Source organism: Chiloscyllium plagiosum, chromosome 18 (assembly GCF_004010195.1).
Source record: "Chiloscyllium plagiosum isolate BGI_BamShark_2017 chromosome 18, ASM401019v2, whole genome shotgun sequence".
Classification (NCBI taxonomy): domain Eukaryota; kingdom Metazoa; phylum Chordata; class Chondrichthyes; order Orectolobiformes; family Hemiscylliidae; genus Chiloscyllium; species Chiloscyllium plagiosum.
The window spans coordinates 33,924,299-33,943,538 of NC_057727.1; the positions used below are offsets into that span (position 1 = coordinate 33,924,299).

Below are 19,240 nucleotides of genomic sequence, written 5' to 3' on the forward strand. Positions count from 1 at the left end.
CGATCAGTTTATCTGTTAAGAAAATTGGTTACAGATTTATCAACAAATTAAACCTATGCTCCTTTACCAATCCATATGAGAGTGATCAATCCATGGAAGAGAGTTGAAGAAAGCACCAGGGGTTGGGGTGACTAATGGGCTTAGTATTGGAAGTGCTAGAGAGGGCAAAAGAGAGTTGAGAAATGGGGAAAAGAAAGCAATGGAAGGCTTGAATGTTGCCAGCGAACAAAGAAATAGTCGCCTTCCAATGGGCAAGAAAGAAATATGGGTAGGGTTAAATTGTGTGAATGTAAATGCACAGTGAACAGACTGGGCAACTGAAAGTAGAATTTGAAAGAAGGGCACCACTTTGACTGGGACAACACATCCATCCCAGGACAGGCTAAAGAGAGACACGTATGGGAATTCCTAGAGGCCTGACATTCAAACCAGAACTTCATCAATAAACACATCGATTTGGATCCCATTTGCCAACCTCTGAGAAATGATATCTTACATCTTAAGGGACCAAGACACATAAATAGAAAGCGGGACATAACACCAACACTTTACCAGAGGCTTACTGATGAAGTTACCTAGTATGGCGATGAATTGTCTGAAAATAAGTCTTCCAGCTCAGTGAGCAAATTTACAACCTGAAGGATATTCTGCTTCTGCACTGGGTCAACATAATGCAGCTGAAAATGTGTTGCTGGAAAAGTGCAGCAGGTCAGGCAGCATCCAAGGAACAGGAGAATCGACGTTTCGGGCAAGAGCCCTTCTTCAGGACCATTCCTGAAGAAAGGCTCATGCCCGAAACGTCGATTCTCCTGCTCCTTGGATGCTGCCTGACCTGCTGCGCTTTTCCAGCAACACATTTTCAGCTCTGATCTCCAGCATCTGCAGTCCTCACTTTCTCCCCGTCAACATAATGCAGCCTATGATGTTTCTCCTCAGTGTGATTTCTGATGCATCCATTAATCTGACGGTAAACAAAGCAGCAACCATATCAACAGCAATAGAAGAGTGGAGTTGGATTAAAACGTAGGGCCTCCTTTAAGTCAGATTGATTTTTAACCACGTTGATGTGTTTGACCTCTATTTAATTTACCCAGTGTTGGCTGTGCCAATCAAGGAGTTTGCTTGAGGCTGTCGTCAGCTCTAACAAAATCAATGAATGTCTTGAAAATATAGAGAACATTTTTGTGAGAGCAGTGGCAACAAATACCATAAATGCCTTAGGGAATTGATTGGTTCACCAAAACCTTCAACAAATTATAATGTCCAGAGAAACAAGGCAGTGTCTTACTGAACTCAGCGTGGAGATAGTTTTCCCCTTTCCTTCTTTAGTTTAGTTACTTACAGACATTCTCTGGCATTCTCTGAGGAATTGAAGATTCTACTTGCAATTCCCCTAACCCTGGAACCTCTGGAACATCTAAATCAGAGAATTTGGAGGGAATCACTGCAGTTAAATAAAGGCTAGGAGGAGAAAGTGAGGACTGCAGATGCTGGAGATCAGAGCTGAAAATGTGTTGCTGGAAAAGCGCAGCATCCAAGGAACAGGAGAATCGACGTTTCGGGCATAAGCCCTTAAAGGCTACCCTATACTAAAAGGACCTGTCAGATTTAAAACACAGCTCCACATTTCTGAATGAACCTGTTCCTGTCAGAACTGCAGAGCTCTTGCTTAATGTGAAAAAGCGGCAGAGGGGTAACCTGAGAGAGATTGCCACTCCTTGAAAATCTGGCCCAAGGTTTCATGCTCACCATCTGCTCAGTACAGAGGTTTATTCTGAAGACAAATAAGAGAACCTGTGCATTTTTACTCTTTTCCCTGGGTTCCTGTTAATTATCAAACCAAAACTCCAAGGTAAAAGGGCAATATAAACAAGGTGAAGATACAAAGTACATGTCACTGCAAAACCAGAAACATATTCAATAAAGGCCACTACCAGGATTTTTAAAACAAAAATAAACTTTTAACTTCTTTCACTCCTTAGAACAATGGGAAACAAATAACTTTGTGGCAACTTGACCAAAGATAAACTTTGACTGTTCAAGCCATTTATCACTTGAGAGTTGTATTTTTAAATTAGTTGTTATTTAACGATCTGCTAATCTTATTTCCAGCCGCCTCTGAAGTCCACACCTACTCTTGTGTTTTGTTTAATTATATGGAGGGATTTCTAATCAACTAACTCAATAATTGTTGCTCAGTAGTTAACGTGACTGGCTATTTATTTTGGTTCCAGCACACAATGAAGCATACAAAGGTCTTATTAAGTAACTCATGCACCTAAGCATTCTGCCAGTTCACTGTTTCATAAAATGCATTTCTGGCCAAAGAGAAGGTTCTATCAAGATTAAGGTGACACGATCTGACTACTCTTACCAAAGTTTAGAGGGATGGATCCTAAAGAGAGAGTAAGAAGAGCAACATGAAAAGTTGTTGGCGGACAGGATCAAGGAAAACCCTAAGGCTTTCTATAGGTATATCAGGAATAAAAGAATGACTAGAGTAAGATTAGGGCCAATCAAGCCTAGTAGTGGGAAGTTATGCATGGCATCAGAGGAGATAGGGGAAGCACGAAATGAATATTTTTCATCAGTATTCACACAAGAAAAAGACAATGTGCTTGAGGAGAATACTGAGATACAGGCTACTAGACTAGATGGGATTGAGGTGCACGAGGAGGAGGTGTTAGCAATTCTGCAAAGTGTACAAATAGATAAGTCCCCTGGACCGGATAGGATTTATCCGAGGATTCTTTGGGAAGCCAGGGAGGAGATTGCCGAGCCTTTGGCTTTGAACCTTATGTCGTCATTGTCGACAGGAATAGTACCAGAAGACTGGAGGATACCAAATGTCCCCTTGTTCAAGAAGGGGAGTAGAGACAACCCTGGAAATTATAGACCTGTTAGCCTTACTGCAGTTATGGGTAAAGTGTTGGAAAGGATTATAAGAAATGGGATTTATAATCATCCAGAAAGGAATACATTGATTAGGGATAGTCAACACAGTTTTGTGAAGGGTAGGTTGTGCCTCACAAAACTTACTGAGTTCTTTGAGAAGGCAACCAAACAGGTGGGTGAGGGTAAAGCAGCTGATGTGGTGTATATGGATTTCAGTAAGGCCTTTGATAAGGTTCCCCATGGTAAGCTATTGCACAAAATACGGAGGCATGGGATTGAGGGTGATTTAGTGGTTTGGATCAGAAATCGGCTAGCTGAAAGAAGATAGAGGGTGGCGGTTGATAGGAAATATTCATCCTGGAGTTCAGTTATTAGTGGTGTATCACAAGGATCTGTTTTGGGTCCACTGTTGTTTGTCATTTTTATAAACAACCTGGATGAGGATGTAGAAGGATGGGTTATTAAATTTGCGGATGACACCAAGGTCAGTAGAGTTGTGGTTAGTAACGAAGAATGTTGCAGGTTACAGAGGGACATAGATAAGCTGCAGAGCTGGACTGAGGAGGTGGCAAATGGACTTTATTGCAGAAAAGTGTGAGGTGATTCACTTTGGAAGGAGTAACAGGAATGCAGAGTACTAGGCTAATGGTAAGATTCTTGGTAGTGTAGATGAGCAGAGAGATCTGAAGTGTCCAGGTACACAGATCCTTGAAAGTTGCCACCCTGGTTGATAGGATTGTTGAGAAGGCATATGGTGTGTTAACTTTTATTAGTAAAGGGATTGCATTTCGGAGCCATGAGGACATGCTCTGGTACAAAACTCTGGTGCGGCCACATTTGGAATATTGCATACAGTTCTGGTCACCGCATTATAGGAAGGATGTGGAAGCTTTGGAAAGGGTTCAGAGGAGATTTTCTAGGATGTTGGCTGGTATGGAGGGAAGGTCTTACGAGGAAAGGCTGAGGGACTTGAGGCTGTTTTCATTAGAGAGAAGAAGGTTGAGACGTGACTTAATTGAGACGTATAAGATAATCAGAGGGTTAGATAGGTTGGACAGTGAGAGCCTTTCTCCTCGGATGGCGATGGCTAGCATGAGGGGACGTAGTTTTAAATTGAGGGATGATAGATATAGGCCAGATGTCAGAGATAGTTTCTTTACTCAGAGTAGTAGGGGCATGGAACACACTGCCTGCAACAGTTGTAGACTCATTAACTTTAAAGGCATTGAAATCATTGGATAGGCATATGGACGAGAATGGGATAACGTAGGTTAGATGGGCTTCATAGTTCGGTGCAACACTGAGGGCCGAAGGGCCTATACTGCGCTGTAATGTTCTATGTTCTATGGCTTGTGCCTTCTCTCCCCCAACCCCAGAAGAGAAGTCCACAGTCAACCAACTGGCCAGTTATAGATCCACTGTATTGGGTTGTGGATGCGTTAAACAAACTTCTGCAGGGACCTGCACCCTCCACTGGCAGCAAGACTCTCACAGAGAGCTGCCAACCAATTGAGCTGGCTGACAGTCATACAGCCATAGAGATGTACAGCACAGAAACAGAACCATCAGTCCAACCTGTCCAGATATCCTAAATTAATCTAATCCATTTGCCAGATTTGGCTCATATCCCTCAAAACCCTTCCTATTCAAGTACCCATCCAGATGCCTTTTAAATGTTGTAATTGTACCAGCCTCCATCATTTCCTCTGGCAGCTCATTCCATACACATACCACCCTCTATGTGAAAATGTTGCCCCTTAGGTTCTGTTTAAATCTTTCCCCTCTCCTTTTAAACCTACATCCTCTAGTTTTGGACTACCCCATCCTGGGGAAAAGACTTTGACTATTCACCCTATTTATGATTGCCCCACATGATTGTATAAACCTCTTAAGGTCACCCCTCTGCCTCCAACAGTCCAGAGAAAATAGCCCCAGCCTATTCAGCCTCTCTCTATAGCTCAAACTCTCCACCCAGGCAATATCCTTGTAACTCTTCCTATAGCTGGTACAGCAGAATTGCAAACAGTATTCCATAGTGGCCTAACCAATGTCCTACATGGCTTCAGCACAACCTCCCAACTGCTAAACTCAATGCACTGATCAATAAAGGCAAGCAAACCAAACACCTCCTTTACCGTTCCTGATGAAGGGCTTTTGCCCGAAACGTCGATTTTACTGCTCCTCGGATGCTGCCTGAACTGCTGTGCTCTTCCAGCACCACTAATCCAGAATCTGGTTTTCAGCATCTGCAGTCATTGTTTTTACCTCCTTTACTACCCTGTCTATCTGGAACTCCACTTTCAAGGAAATATGAACCTGCTCTTCAAAGTCTATTTGTTCGGCAATGCTCCCCAGGGCCTACTATTTAAGTGTACAAGTCCTGCCCTGATATGCCCTACCAAGATGCAGCATCTCACATTTATCTCTATTAAAATCCATCTGCAAGTCCTTGGCCCATCAGCTCATCTAACCAAGGTCCTATTGTCCGCTGAGGTAACCTTCTTTGCTGTACACTACACCTCCGATTTACCTCTTGTATTCACCTCCAAATCATTTAGATATGACAAAAACCAGTGGACCCAGCACCAATCTCTGCAGCACACCGGCAAGAACTGATCGCACATACCTCTTGCTCATTGATACTAGAATATTTACTTCTTGTTTTTATTTGTGGGAAAATCCTTCAGTCTCTTGCCAGGCCTCAAGTCTCCAACGGAGATCAAAGCTGGGGATCATTTTAGAATCATGGAGAGTTATGGACAGGTTTCTCTTTTGAATTTTTTATTTTGTCCTGGATAAGTTCCTCATGTCTGCTAAATGTCTCCTGGTATTGGTTGGTCTATAAATTGGAATTGATCAGTGGAGTGGCTGGATGTTATAGGAAAACAAGGATCCCCAGGATCTTGAAATTCAATTGGTGAAAGCAATATAGTGCAGCATTTCTGCTTTACCAAAACACTAGCAACATCAGACAATATAGGGCTGGGCTGTGTGGTCACTACATCTAATATTTACAACCTGTTTGAATGTGGAAGAATAGCCATAGGAAAAGCACTTGAATGTGCAGCACAGCTAAACCGCGGATGTCCAAGTTGATGTTTGGGATCGAAAGGCAGGATGTACAGATAAGTGAGAATTAACCAAGAATTGAACAATAAAGATAATGGACAGAATGAGAGGATTAATAGTGGGGCATTCAGCCCTGAGAAAGGCCATTCAACCACACAAAGCCATTATGATAAATGTGTTTCCCAATTCAATAAATCCTTGATTTCATACCTTGTCTTGTAAAAAAATTATTGATTTCAGATTTAAAGTGATAAAGTCAACAAATACTGATTTCTGTGCCACAGACTTTCAAACATCTCCCACCAAATGAAAGAATGGTTTTCCAATTCTCTCTTGAATAGCCTGGCTCTAACTTTAAAATTTGCCCTATATTCCTTCCAAGGCTAATATAATATTTTCTTCAGTATATTGTTTGGAACTATACACCAGGCATTGTTTAATTTAGGCTTTACAAAGCTGTAGGAAAGCATCTTTCCTTTGATATTCTAAACCCGCACACAAAGGCCAATATTTCACTGGCATTTCTATTACATTCTGTAACTCACTGTAAATTATCTGAGTAGATGACGACAGATGGGACTAGATTAGTTTAGGATTTCTGGTTGGCATGGACGAGTTGGATTGAAGGGTCTGTTTCCATGCTGTACATCTCTAGGACTCTATAATTAGTTGAAAGTGAAAGCTATCACAGTTTTTGTAATAATGATACACCATGCAGCAGTAAAATGCTTTCCCTCCACAAAAGGGGAAAGTCCCAATTTGCTTTACCTCTTTCCTGAGCTCTTATTTGTTGGCAAATTTCAGCCAAATCCCCAACCTCCTTGGCCATTCATTTCAATCTGGTTTGATTTCCTATCTCAGTCTTCATCTGTTAGAATCTAATCTGGGGAACAGAAAACTAAGAATATTCACTTCTCTTGAAAACTTCACTTACTATTTGTACAGAAAATTCTCTTGCATTAAAAAAAGTAGTCATTGTTAGTTCTAAAAGGATTTTAGTTACAAGCATTTGACCCCATTGTGCCAGTTGCAATGAATTTGATTGACTATTTACTAGAGATAGCTCATCTCAAATAACATTTCTTATTCAACACTTACTTACAGTCCCAGGTCTTATTTATACTAGACAAAAAATGTGCATTCTGAATCATTTCATTTGGGGAGATAGATTAGGGTTAGGCATAGTCCCTGGACTATGGTCAACGCCCTGGAGGTATGGGTTAAGATTCTACCACATCAGCGACAGAATCCAAATTCAATTAACTAATTAATCCATTCATTCAAATAAATGTCTGGATTTGAAAGCTATTCTCAGTAATGATACCACTAAACTATTATTGGTTGTCATAAAGAACAAAGATCTCTTTCACGGAGGTCCTTTATGGAAGGGTATCCGCTGTGCTTTGTTAGCCTGTTCTACATGTGATTTCAGACCCACAGTGTAGTGGGTGACTCTCAAATGCCCTAGCAAATCACTTAGCTGTACTAAACTGCTACAAGAAAGTAACAAAACAATAAAACCAGACTGAATATATGTAGCACCCACAGGAAACATGAAGGGCATACCCATTGTATTCACCTCATGACATTTTTTGTACTTGTATCTGAAGGTGTCTGCCAAAATTGAAAACAGCTGGATAACAGGCAAGTCAAGGAATAGCCTGATAAACTATAATTGGGTGAACATGATGCAATCGGCAATGTTCATTGCCGTGATCTTCTTGGAGGGTGTTCTGTCCAACTGTGAGGACTGAGCCACTGGCAGAGGTTTCTGAGAGTTCTCAAAGTACACTCTGCATTCCACAAAGTCTCATGGCACCAGGCTAAACATGGGTAAGGAAACCTCCTGCTGATTACAATCTTCCTCCTCAGCCTACTCCCCTCTCCTCCACCACCTCAGCTGATGAATCAATACTCCCTTGTATTGAATACCAATTGGAAAAAGCACTGAGGGTGGTAAGAGCACAGTGTACACACTGCGTGGGGATTTCAATGTCCATCACCAAGAGTAGTTTGGGTGCACATTAATGACCCAGGTCTTAAGAGGACAAGCTGCTAGACTGGGTATGTGGCAAGTGGTGAAGGAGGCAACAAGAGTGTAACCTACTAAGCATTATTCTTATCGATCTGTATGTCACAGAGTGATCACCATGTAGTCCTTGTGGAAACTCATCTTTTCATTGACTACTGTCTTATATGATATTGCCACCACGTCAAATGAGATGAATAACAAACCTAGCAGTTTAAGACTGGACCCCTACGAGGTGCTGTGAGCCAATAGATGGTATTCAACCACAATGTAACCGTATGACCTGGAGTATACCCTAGTCTACCATTATCATCAAAATACAAGATAAACCCTGCCTCAACGAGAAATGTAAGAGGGAGCAGCACCATACATACCTAAAACTGAAGTAATGGTTAAGTAACAAATTAGGACTATTTGTATGCTAAACACCATAAGCAGCAAGAGACAAATAGATCTAAACAATTTCACAACCAGTGAGTCTGACCTTACCTCTGAAGACTTGACATATCCAGTTGTGAAAGGTGATGGAGCTGGAGGAGAAAGCTCTACAAATGTCCTCACCCACAACAATGGGCGAGCCCAGCACATCAGTGCAAAAGACAAAACTGAAGCATTTACAATAATCTTCAGACAGAAGTACCAATTGGATGATTCATCTTGGCCTCTAGGTCTAGAGTATCTCAGATGGCAGCCTTCAGTCAATTTAATTCACTGCACATGACATCCAGGAACAGCTGAGGGCACTGGATACTGCTGAGGTTATGGACCCTGACAACAGCCCAGCTGTATTACAACTGATACAGCAGTACTGAAGAATGGTGCTCCACAACCTGTCACCTCCCCTCACCCCCAGCCAAACTGTTTTCATACAGCTCGAACACAAGCATCTACCTGACAATATGGAAAATCATCTAACTATGTCCTCTCAGCAAAAAAGCAGGGCAAATCAGATTCGGCCACCGCATCAGTCTACTACTGATGGAAAGGGTTTTGACAGTGCCATCAAGTGCAACGCACACAGCAATAATTTGCTCACCGAAGCCCAATTAGGGTTCTGTTAGAGTCATTTGACTTCCAACCCCATTACAGTCTTAGTCCAATAATGGACAAAACAACTGCACTTGAGGGAGAGATGAGAGTGTGATGACCCTTTATTATGCACCAATGGGAAACATACTTTCTACCAGTTGATCCACTGGGGAACTCGGATAATTCCCACTGACTTACTGATCCAGGCACAGAGCTCGAACCCAATCTGTAAAACACAGGAGTGAAAATTAGGCCATTAGTCCCATTGAGTCTGCTCTGCCAGAAAGTGAGGACAGCAGATGCTGGAGATCAGAGCTTAAAAATGTATTGCTGGAAAAGCACAGCAGGTCAGGCAGCATCCAAGGAGCAGGAGAATCGACGTTTCGGGCATAAGCCCTTCTTCAGCCCATTCCCGATTCTCCTGCTCCTTGGATGCTGCCTGACCTGCTGCACTTTTCCAGCAACACATTTTTAAGCTCTGATAGGTTTTTCAACCCTATTTCTCCCCCTTGGCAATCAGAAACATATCTTTCTCTGTTTTAAATATACTCAATGACCTGTCCTCCACAGCCGTCAGTGGCAATGAATTTCATAGAGTCACCACTTTCTGGCTGAAGAAGTTTCTCCTTATCTCTGTTCTAAAAGTTCTTTCCTTTACTCTAAGGCTGTGCCCTTGGGTCTTCACCTCTCCTGCCAATGAAAACATCTTCCCAATGTCCATTCAGTTCAGTATTCTGAAAGTTTCAATCAGATTCCCCCCCTCATCCTTCTAAACTCCATTGAGTATAGACCTAGAGCCTTTAAATATTCCTCATATGTTAAACCTTTCATTCCTGTGATCATTCTTGTGAACCTCCTTTGCACCCGCTCAAGGGCCAGAACATTCTTCCTGAAGGATGAGGCCCAAAATTGCTCACAATTGATTGGACAGGAACCCAGAAAGGAAGGACTGCATCACAAGATTCTCCTCACAATATCCTGGGTCAGATGGAGGCTTCAATAATTGGCATTCGATTCAAGTATGGTGCCAAGGAGCCCCAGAAAAACTGAAGTTGATATAAATCAGAGGGAAAACCCATCTGAATTGAATTCATACCTCATACAATGAAAGATGTAAGAGGACAATTACTACAAACACAGGACATTGCTGCAGTTCATTTGAGGTGTAACTTACACCCAAACATCTGCAGGTGCTTCAATGTCCTTCCCACTATTATAAGACCAAAGGTGGGAAATTTTGCTTATATTGTACAATGTTCAGCATCATTCACCACTCCTCAGATAATGAATTAGTCCATACCAACCACAGCAAAGCCCAGACAACATTTAGACTTTATCCCATAATTGATAGGCAATGACCATCTCCAAGAAACACTCTCCTCTTGACATTCAACTGCATAGATATCATTGAACCCCCCCCGCTAATATCATCCTGGGGGTTACCATTGACTAGAAATTGAACTAGATCAGCTATATAAATACTATGTTTATAAGATAAAATGTCGACTATAGACAGAGGCTAGGAATTCTAAAGTGAAGAAGTCGAAGCTTCCCAAACCCTGCAAAATCAACTAGCCGTAATTCAGAAGTTTGATCTGAATATTCTGGTGGAATACTATCCACCACCTGGTTAAGTCCAGCTCCACCAACACTCAAAGCTTGGCACCTTTTGGGATTAGGACAAAGTGAGGACCGCAGATGCTGGAGTACCAGAGGTGAAAAATGTGGTGCTGGAAAAACAGCAGGCCATTCTTCAGGAATGGCTTATGCCTGAAACATCAATTCTCCTGCTCCTCGGATGCTGCCTGGCTTGCTGTGCTTTTCCAGCACCACATTTTTCAAACCTTTTGGGATTACACAGCTTGCTTGATTGACACCCCATTCCCAAAATCCAACACCAATGCACAGTGGCAGCACCCAATTAGATACAAGATGCACTGCCTTTTAAGCCTTTTAAGCAGCACCTTCCAAACCTGCAATCTCTACCATCTAAAAGGATAAGTGTAGCAGATGCATGGGAATATCACCACCTGCAAGCTATACTCCAAACCTTATACCAGCCTGACTTGGAACTATATTGCCATTCCTGCAAAGTTGCAGGATCAAAAACCTGGGAGATCCTTTCCCCTCTGGATGAACCAAAAGGACATCTATGGCAGCAAGTGAAGATAGCAGCTCATTATCACCTTGACGGCAAGTGAGGTGGTCATATCCTATCAAAAGAATCTTTTTAGAAGGTATGTGTATACGGCACAATAAATCAGAAAATCAGGTAAGGCAAAAATAAATATTTTAAATAATCCCAAATTTTCCTTGTGGTATTATATAAAATACAATTCATTACATAACTTGCTATTCTTTTTATATTAAGGTAATCAAAACATTCTGTTCCTTTGGTTCTTAATACTTTAATTCCAAATCGTATAAGTAAATGAAAGAAATCAAAGGTCACAGGTTGAACACTGACTAACAGCATTTCCTCATTTTACATCTTCACTTTCCAAATTGAAGAGCACAAACTCCACATACTCTCTCTGGTAAAGTTTACACTGAACGGTTTGCTATAGAATTACACAGTTGCTGGGCACATCTCCAACTTTGATTAGAGTCAGAGTCATAGAGATGTCCAGCACGGAAACAGACCCTTCGGTCCAACTTGTCCATGCCGACCAGATATCCTAACGCAATCTAGTCCCACTTGCGAGCAGCTGGCCCATATCCCTCCAAACCCTTCCTATTCATATACCCATCCAGAGGTTTTTTAAATGGTGCAGTTGTACTAGCCTCTATCACTTTCACTGGCAGCTCATTCCATACATGTACCACCCTCTGCATGAAAATGTTGCCCCTTCGGTCTCTTTTATATCTTTCCCCTCTCACCTTAAACCTATGTCCTCTGGTTCTGGACCCCACCCACACCCCAGGGAAGAGACTTTGTCTATTCATTCAACCATACCCCTCATGATTTTGTAAACCTCTATAAGATCATGACATTCCAGTGAAAACTGCCAGACTATTCAATCTCTCCCTATAGCTCAAATCCTCCAACCCTTGTAATATCTTTGTAAACCTTTTCTGAACACATTCAAGTTTCACAACACCTTTCCGATAGGAAGGAGACCAGAATTGCATGCAATATTCCAACAGTGGCCGAACCAATGTCCTGTCCAGCCACAACATGACCTCCCAACTCCTGTAGGAGAAAGTGAGCACTGCAGATGCTGGAGATCAGAGCTGAAAATGTGTTGCTGGAAAAGCGCTGCAGGTCAGGCAGCATCCAAGGGCTTCTTCAGGGCTTATGCCCGAAATGTCGATTCTCCTGCTCCTTGGATGCTGCCTGACCTGCTGCGCTTTTCCAGCAACACATTTTCAGCTCCCAACTCCAGTACTCAATATTCTAAACAATAAAGGAAAGCATACCAAACACCTCCTTCAGTATCCTATCTACCTGCGACTCCACTTTCAAGGAGCTATGAACCTGCACTCCAAGGTCTCTGTTTAGCAACACTCCCTAGGACCTTACCATTAAGTGTATAAGTCCTGCTAAGATTTGCTTTCCAAAATGCAGCACCTCACATTTATCTAAATTAAACTCCATCTGCCACTTCTCAGCCCATTGGCCCACCTGATCAAGATCCTGTTGTAATCTGGAGGTAACCTTCTTTGCTGTCCACTACATCTCCAATTTTGGTGTTATCTGTAAATTTACTAACTATACCTCTTAGGCTCACATCCAAATCATTTACGTAAATGCCGAAAAGTGGTGGAACCAGGCACCGATCCTTGTGGCATTCCACTGGTCACAGGCCTCCAGTCTGAAAAGCAACCTCCAACACTACCCGCTGTCTTCTACCTTTGAGCCAGTTCTATATTCAAATGGCTAATTCTCCCTGTATTCCTTGAGATCTAACCTTGCTAAGTAGTCTCCCATGGGGAACATTGTCGAATGCCTTACTGAAGTCCATATAGATCACGCCCACCACTCTGCCCTCATCAATCCTTTTTGTTCATTCTTCAAAAAACTCAATCAAGTTTGTGAGACATGATTTCCCACGCACAAAGCCATGTTGACTATCCCTAATCAGTCCTTGCCTTTCCAAATACATGTATATCCTGTCTCTCAGGATTCCCTCCAACAACTTGCCCACCACCGACGTCAGGCTCACTGGTCTATAGTTCCCTGGCTTGTCCTTACCACCTTTCTTAAACAGTGGCACCGCATTAGCCAACCTCCAGTCTTCCGTCACCTCACCTGTGACTATCGATGTATCGATGATACAAATATCTCAGTAAGAGGCCCAGCAATCACTTCCCTACCTTCCCACAGAGTTCTAGGGTACACCTGATCAGGTCCTGGGGATTTATCCACTTTTATGCATTTCTTTGTTTCTGTTTTAAAAAAAAGGAAGTAATATTGGTTCCAAATAATAGTCTCCTATCGCCTGTTAGATCCCTAAATCTACTGTAAGATTCACCGTCTCAATATAATTTAGTAAAACAGTGCAGAATGAAATTAAGGTGATACACTTCATAGTTCCCTCACCGTTTCTGGTTCATGAGGAGTTCTCGATGCAGTTCTTGGTGACTCCTAGAGGCTTTGACTGGATTGAGAAGCTTCTTAGGCCTGATGAGCTCGGGATTATCATCAAAGTAATCAGGTTCAGCCATGAGGCTTCTGATCTCCGAGGGATTGCTGTGCCTTTCAGAGTACATGGAGGCTAGAGAGAAGATAATTAGGTTAACATTGTCAACAAAAATAAACTGTCAACCCAATTTAGAGAAGGGATGGATGTCTGTAAATCATCGTTAGCACAGCAATGATTTTCCCTGTACAATTGTTTGCAGGAGATAATGCCTTGTTTAATAACTGTTGCATGGCACCAAATAATTGAAGCTCACATCCAAAAGTGCTAGTTCATTTTTAATGTTCCTAGTTTCATTGTGTTCTTCAGATTTCTTGCCAGTACTGAACATAGAACATAGAAATAGACAGCGCAGTACAGGCCCTTTGACCCTCGATGTTGCGCTGATCCAAGCCCACCTAACCTACACTAGCCCACTATCCTCCATATGCCTATCTAATGCCCGTTTAAATGCCCATAAAGAGGGAGAGTCTACCACTGCTACTGGCAGGGCATTCCATGAACTCACGACTTGCTGAGTAAAGAAAAGATAAGATTTAGTGCATTCTTTCATATATTAGCTTACCATATTGATACAAACTGCAAACTACCATAACACATCAGATAACAAACACAGTCATTTGTCTCAGAGTGAAGCTGGAAACCAGGAACTCCCAAGTACATTTTAGTGGCTGTTGAAGAAGACTGCTTTTGAATAGCAATTGCAGAGTGACCACAAGGAACGGAATGCTGCTTCAGCTTATTGAGACATGGAGTCATAGAGATGTACAGCACGGAAACAGACCCTTCGGTCCAACTTGTCCAAGCTGATCAGATATCCTAACCTAATCTAGTCCCATTTGCCAGCACATGGCCCATTTCCCTCCAAACCCTTCCTATTCATATATCCATCCAGCCGCTTTTTAAATGCTGTAATTGTACCAGCCTCCACCACATCCTCTGGCAGGTCACTCCATACACACACCACCCTCTTTGTGGAAATGTTGCCCCTTAGGTCCCTTTTATAGCTTTCCCCTCGCACCCTAAACCTATGTCCTCTACTTCTGAACTCCTCCACCCCAGGGAAAAGAGTTTGTCTATTTATCCTATCCATGCCCCTCATGATTTTATAAACCTCTATAAAGGTCAGCCTCAGTCACTCCAGGGAAAACAGCCCCAGTCTATTCAGCCTCTCCCTATAGGTCAAATCCTCTAAACCCTGGCAACATCCTTGTAAACCTTTACAGAATCCTTTCAAGTTTCATAACTTGAAGGATAGGAAGGAGACCAAAACTGCATGCCACATTCCAAAGGTGGCCTAACCAATGTCCTGTACAGCCACAACATGACCTCCTAACTCCTATACTCAATGCTCTAAATTAAACTCATTGTAATCCCATTGTATTCTGAGGTAACATTCTTTGCTGTCCACTACACCTTCAATCTTGTTGCCATCTGCAAACTTACCAACAATACCTCCTATGTTCACATCCAAATCATTTATATAAATGATGAAAAGCAGTGGACCCAGCATCGATCCTTGTGGCACACCACTGATCACAACTTCAACATGATCCACATTTCCTCTGGATAGAGATTTTAATAAAAAAGACATTAACCCAATGAAATCATCTGATTTTGCACAAGGCCCGAAACTGGATGTGACCAACAAGACAATATCTTTCTGGTGTTAAAAAGCTTTGCCACACTGAAGGTGTACCAGAGATCTGCAATAATGGAATACCTGCACTGGTGAAGGACTATTTGTATTTTCTGGTGTGTTTACCACTACATTCCAAAGGCAATCTTCAAATGTGAAATACATTCTTATATTAGACAACATGAGAGCTCATATACAATTAGGGAGTAACTTAGTAGCTGAATGTAATGGAAATAATCATTGGGTGATAGTGTATAACAGGGAGTTAAATCGAGATTGCCCACTTTACATCAGCAGCCAAAGTCAAAATGACCCTCAGTGTGTGCCAGACAGGATGGAGTGATGTGATTTATTTTGTCTCCAGCAAGATATTGTACTTTGTGCAGCAATGTTTACACGACCATTTGTAATGAAGTACAACATGTGGGCTCATCAGTGGAGGAGCCCAGAGCTTTACTTTTCTCCTTATACTTTTTAAAAAAGTATTTCCAATCTTTTAGTAACTTTGGTGGAAGGGATTTTCTCCCGGTGTGGCGGTCTTGTCTAGGAAAGGCAGTCTCAGCCTGGAGTGGCATTCTTGTCCCATCATAGAGGTAGTCTTTGGAGGCTTTGGATATTCCAGCAGCCTGGTGTGAAGGTCTGGTCTCAGCGTGGAAATCACAGCTTGGCATGGAGGTACTTGCTTTAGCGGTGGATTTTGGGTCTTCAAATGGCCCAGTGAGGAGGTCTCATCTCCGCTTGGCATTGAGATCTCAGCCCAGCTCCACATGACGGTTTTGGCTCGGTTTTCCAGCATACCTGAGCCCAGGAGTTGTTAACTGAACTGGAGTATACCCTCAGATTATGCTATGGTGTGGTGATGATATGATGAGCATGTATCTCAAAAGAGTACAGTAACATGCAAACAGTGTGATATAATAGAACAGGAGGTGCACACGCAAATTTAAAATAAAACTACTGGCCATTGTCCCCAAGCTCGTGCCTGCTTTCATCAGCAGGCTTGAAGTTGTGCAGGTCTTTGTCATGAACATGGTTAAGATCATGTGCACAAAGCAAGGAATGCTTCAGGTCACACCACTGCCTTTTAAAGTATGATCCCTCTGTATGGGGCTCCTTGTCATGCCTGAAATCAGATCAAGGTAGAAATTTGTTGGAATTTCCCGAGGGACAGGGTGGAGGGAAAAAAATAGAGGCCTAAAAATTGCGTAAAGAAATCTAAATTGCATTTGCTGTAAACAATAATTATTCACAATTTCTAAATATAAACAAAATTACTATTGCTTCTATAATTCTCATACGCCTTTCAAAATTAACTCTGCAGCTCTTTACTGGCATTTTGAGAATGGCAAATGAATCTATCAGATTAATGCTCAGATAAAATTCCTCAAGTTAACGTTCTGTGTTGTCAATGTTTTGTAGAAAAATAAATTCCTTTGTGCTTTTTCACTCTATGACAGAGATTTGCGAACATTCGCTGTTAGCACAAAGGCTGCTTCTCCAAAATAATACTGAAATAGTGAACAATAACTTGAATGTCAACTTATAACTGAATTAAGATTTTACATTAGCTATCCAAGTGGCTCCCTCATATCTCGAAAAATGAATTTCTGTTATTGTAAGAGGGGACAGTGTTTATAAATTGATTAAGATTTGGCGTATTGCATTGTAGGAAATTCTTCACTCCATACAAAGTCAGATTACTACATCTGGAGAATTATGGATAAAAGGGTCTTGGAGACAAGTGTGTTAATTGCAATTGAAAAGCTCAAAAGTAATGCTGATTGAGGCCTTTAAATAAATTTGCACTAAGCTAAACTACAGATCAATGGTAAATTTAATAGTGCTGTGAAATGCATGATTCTTGAAGGCTTGAGTTTGTTAGAAATTGGGAAAAAGTGTGGGACAAAGAAAGATGATTAGTTGATCAATTTTCTGCACTCCTAAGCAATAAATATGCAAGAATTAAAATAAATGCACCTGCATGCCTACCATAAGATGAAAGCAAACTACCTTGAGACAGAATCATTTATATAACGGTGCAGAGGAGCAGAGAGACATAGGAATGTATACATAAGTTATTAAATGTGGCAGATCAGCAGTGAGAGCAACTAATAAAGCATACAGTATTCTAGGCTTCATAAATAGGAGCATAGATTTCAGGAGAAGGGAGGTTGTAATGAATCTATGTGCATTATTGGTTAGACTTCAGCTGGAGTATTTGATACAGTCCTGGGCACTGCAACTTAGGAAGGATGTGAATGCATTGGAGAAAGTGCATAATAGGTTTACAAAAATGGTTCCAAGGATGAGAAATTTCATTCCACTATGAGAATATATCAGAGACGTTGGAGAAGAGAAAGATGAGAGGAAGTGCTGAGAGGAGATCTGATGGAAGTTTTCAAAATCATGAGGCGTCTGGACAAATTAGATAGAGAGAAACCGTTCCTGCTCATAAAATGATTGGGATCCAGAAAGCATTGAAAGTGTTTTGTAAAAGAAGTAAATGTGAGAAGAGAAACAAGACTATTGCACAGCAAGTAAGGAAGGTCTGGAAGGCAGAGTCTGGAATGTGGAGAAGGCGGGTTTGCTTGAAACATTTAAGAGGGCAGCAAAGGATTATTTTAAATATGTAGTATTATTGGGAAAAGGTAGAAGATTGCCACAAAGCCAAAATGCTCAGAGCACTAACACAGAAATTATGGGCCAAATGGCCTTATTCTTAACCATATCATTTCTACGATGTTATATTGTAAATGCCACAGAAAAAATATGGACAAAAGTACAACTGACAACATTTATCCCTTACAGAAGTCATTTAAATTTGACAAGGCAAACTGAGAGAAATGTGAACACCTTTGTTGACAAGTCCATCAGGCAAGTAATGTCCCCAAGGTACTGCAGCAAAAGATGTTGGATCCTATGTTTCTCCAAGCAGATTGACAAAGACATTTGGAAGAAAGCTTCATTTTCAAAGCTTCCAAACAAGCATTGAGACACAGCTTGGCTCAAAGTGACTGTGGAGGTGGGAGTGGGGGGAAATAGACTGCTGTCTCCCTCCTCATGGAGTGTGTCTTTATGAGGAAGGTCTGGAGAGAAATGCAGTGGTTTTTGTCAAGGTTCTTCCCAAGAACTCTGCGACAGAGGATTCTGTTCTGTTGTCCATTGGATCTACCTGGCCCACACACATTAACCATGCCGAGAGAGCCATCAGCTCAGTGAAAGACACTCTTTGGGCTGCCTGAAACTTGCTGATCTTCCAGTACAAGAGCTAATTTTTGACCAACTTTTTCAGACTGGCACATTCTAGGCACCTTGAAGGAACTAGTCATTGAGTCATAGAGATGTACAGCATGGAAACAGACCCTTTGGTCCAACCCGTCCATGCCGACCAGATATCCCAACCCAATCTAGTCCCACCTGTCAGCACCCGGCCCGTATCCCTCCAAACCCTTCCTATTCATATAGCCATCCAAATGCCTGTTAAATGTTGCAATTGTACCAGCCTCCACCACATCCTCTGGCAGCTCATTCCATACACGTACCACCCTCTGCGTGCAAAGGTTGCTCCTTAGGTCTCTTTTACATCTTTCCCCTCTCACCCTAAACCTATGCCCTCTAGTTCTGGACTCCCCGATCCCAGGGAAAAGACTTTGTTTATTTATCCTATCTATGCCCCTCATAATTTTGGAAACCTCTATAAGGTCACCCCTCAGCCTCTGACGCTCCAGGGAAAACAGCCCCAGCCTGTCCAGCCTCTCTCTATAGCTCAAATCCTCTAACCCTGGCAACATCCTTGTAAATCTTTCCTAAACCCTTTCAAGTTTCACAACATCTTTCCGATAGGAAGACGACCAGAATTGCACGCAATATTCCAACAGTGGCCTAACCAATGTCCTGTACAGCTGCAACATGACCTCCCAACTCGTGTACTCAATA

The 19,240-nt window shown here is 41.9% G+C and overlaps 1 protein-coding gene across 4 annotated transcripts in view; it reads right to left on the bottom strand.

Moving 5' to 3' along the window:
* Positions 1-19,240, bottom strand: part of LOC122559039 (protein FAM107B-like) — a 208,513-nt gene that overhangs the window by 9,663 nt on the left and 179,610 nt on the right. For all 4 annotated transcript variants that reach the window (XM_043708195.1, XM_043708199.1, XM_043708198.1 and 1 more), the window contains one exon: positions 13,566-13,740. In XM_043708195.1, coding sequence (XP_043564130.1) covers positions 13,566-13,740 — 175 coding nt within the window. The remainder of the gene's footprint in view (positions 1-13,565; positions 13,741-19,240) is intronic.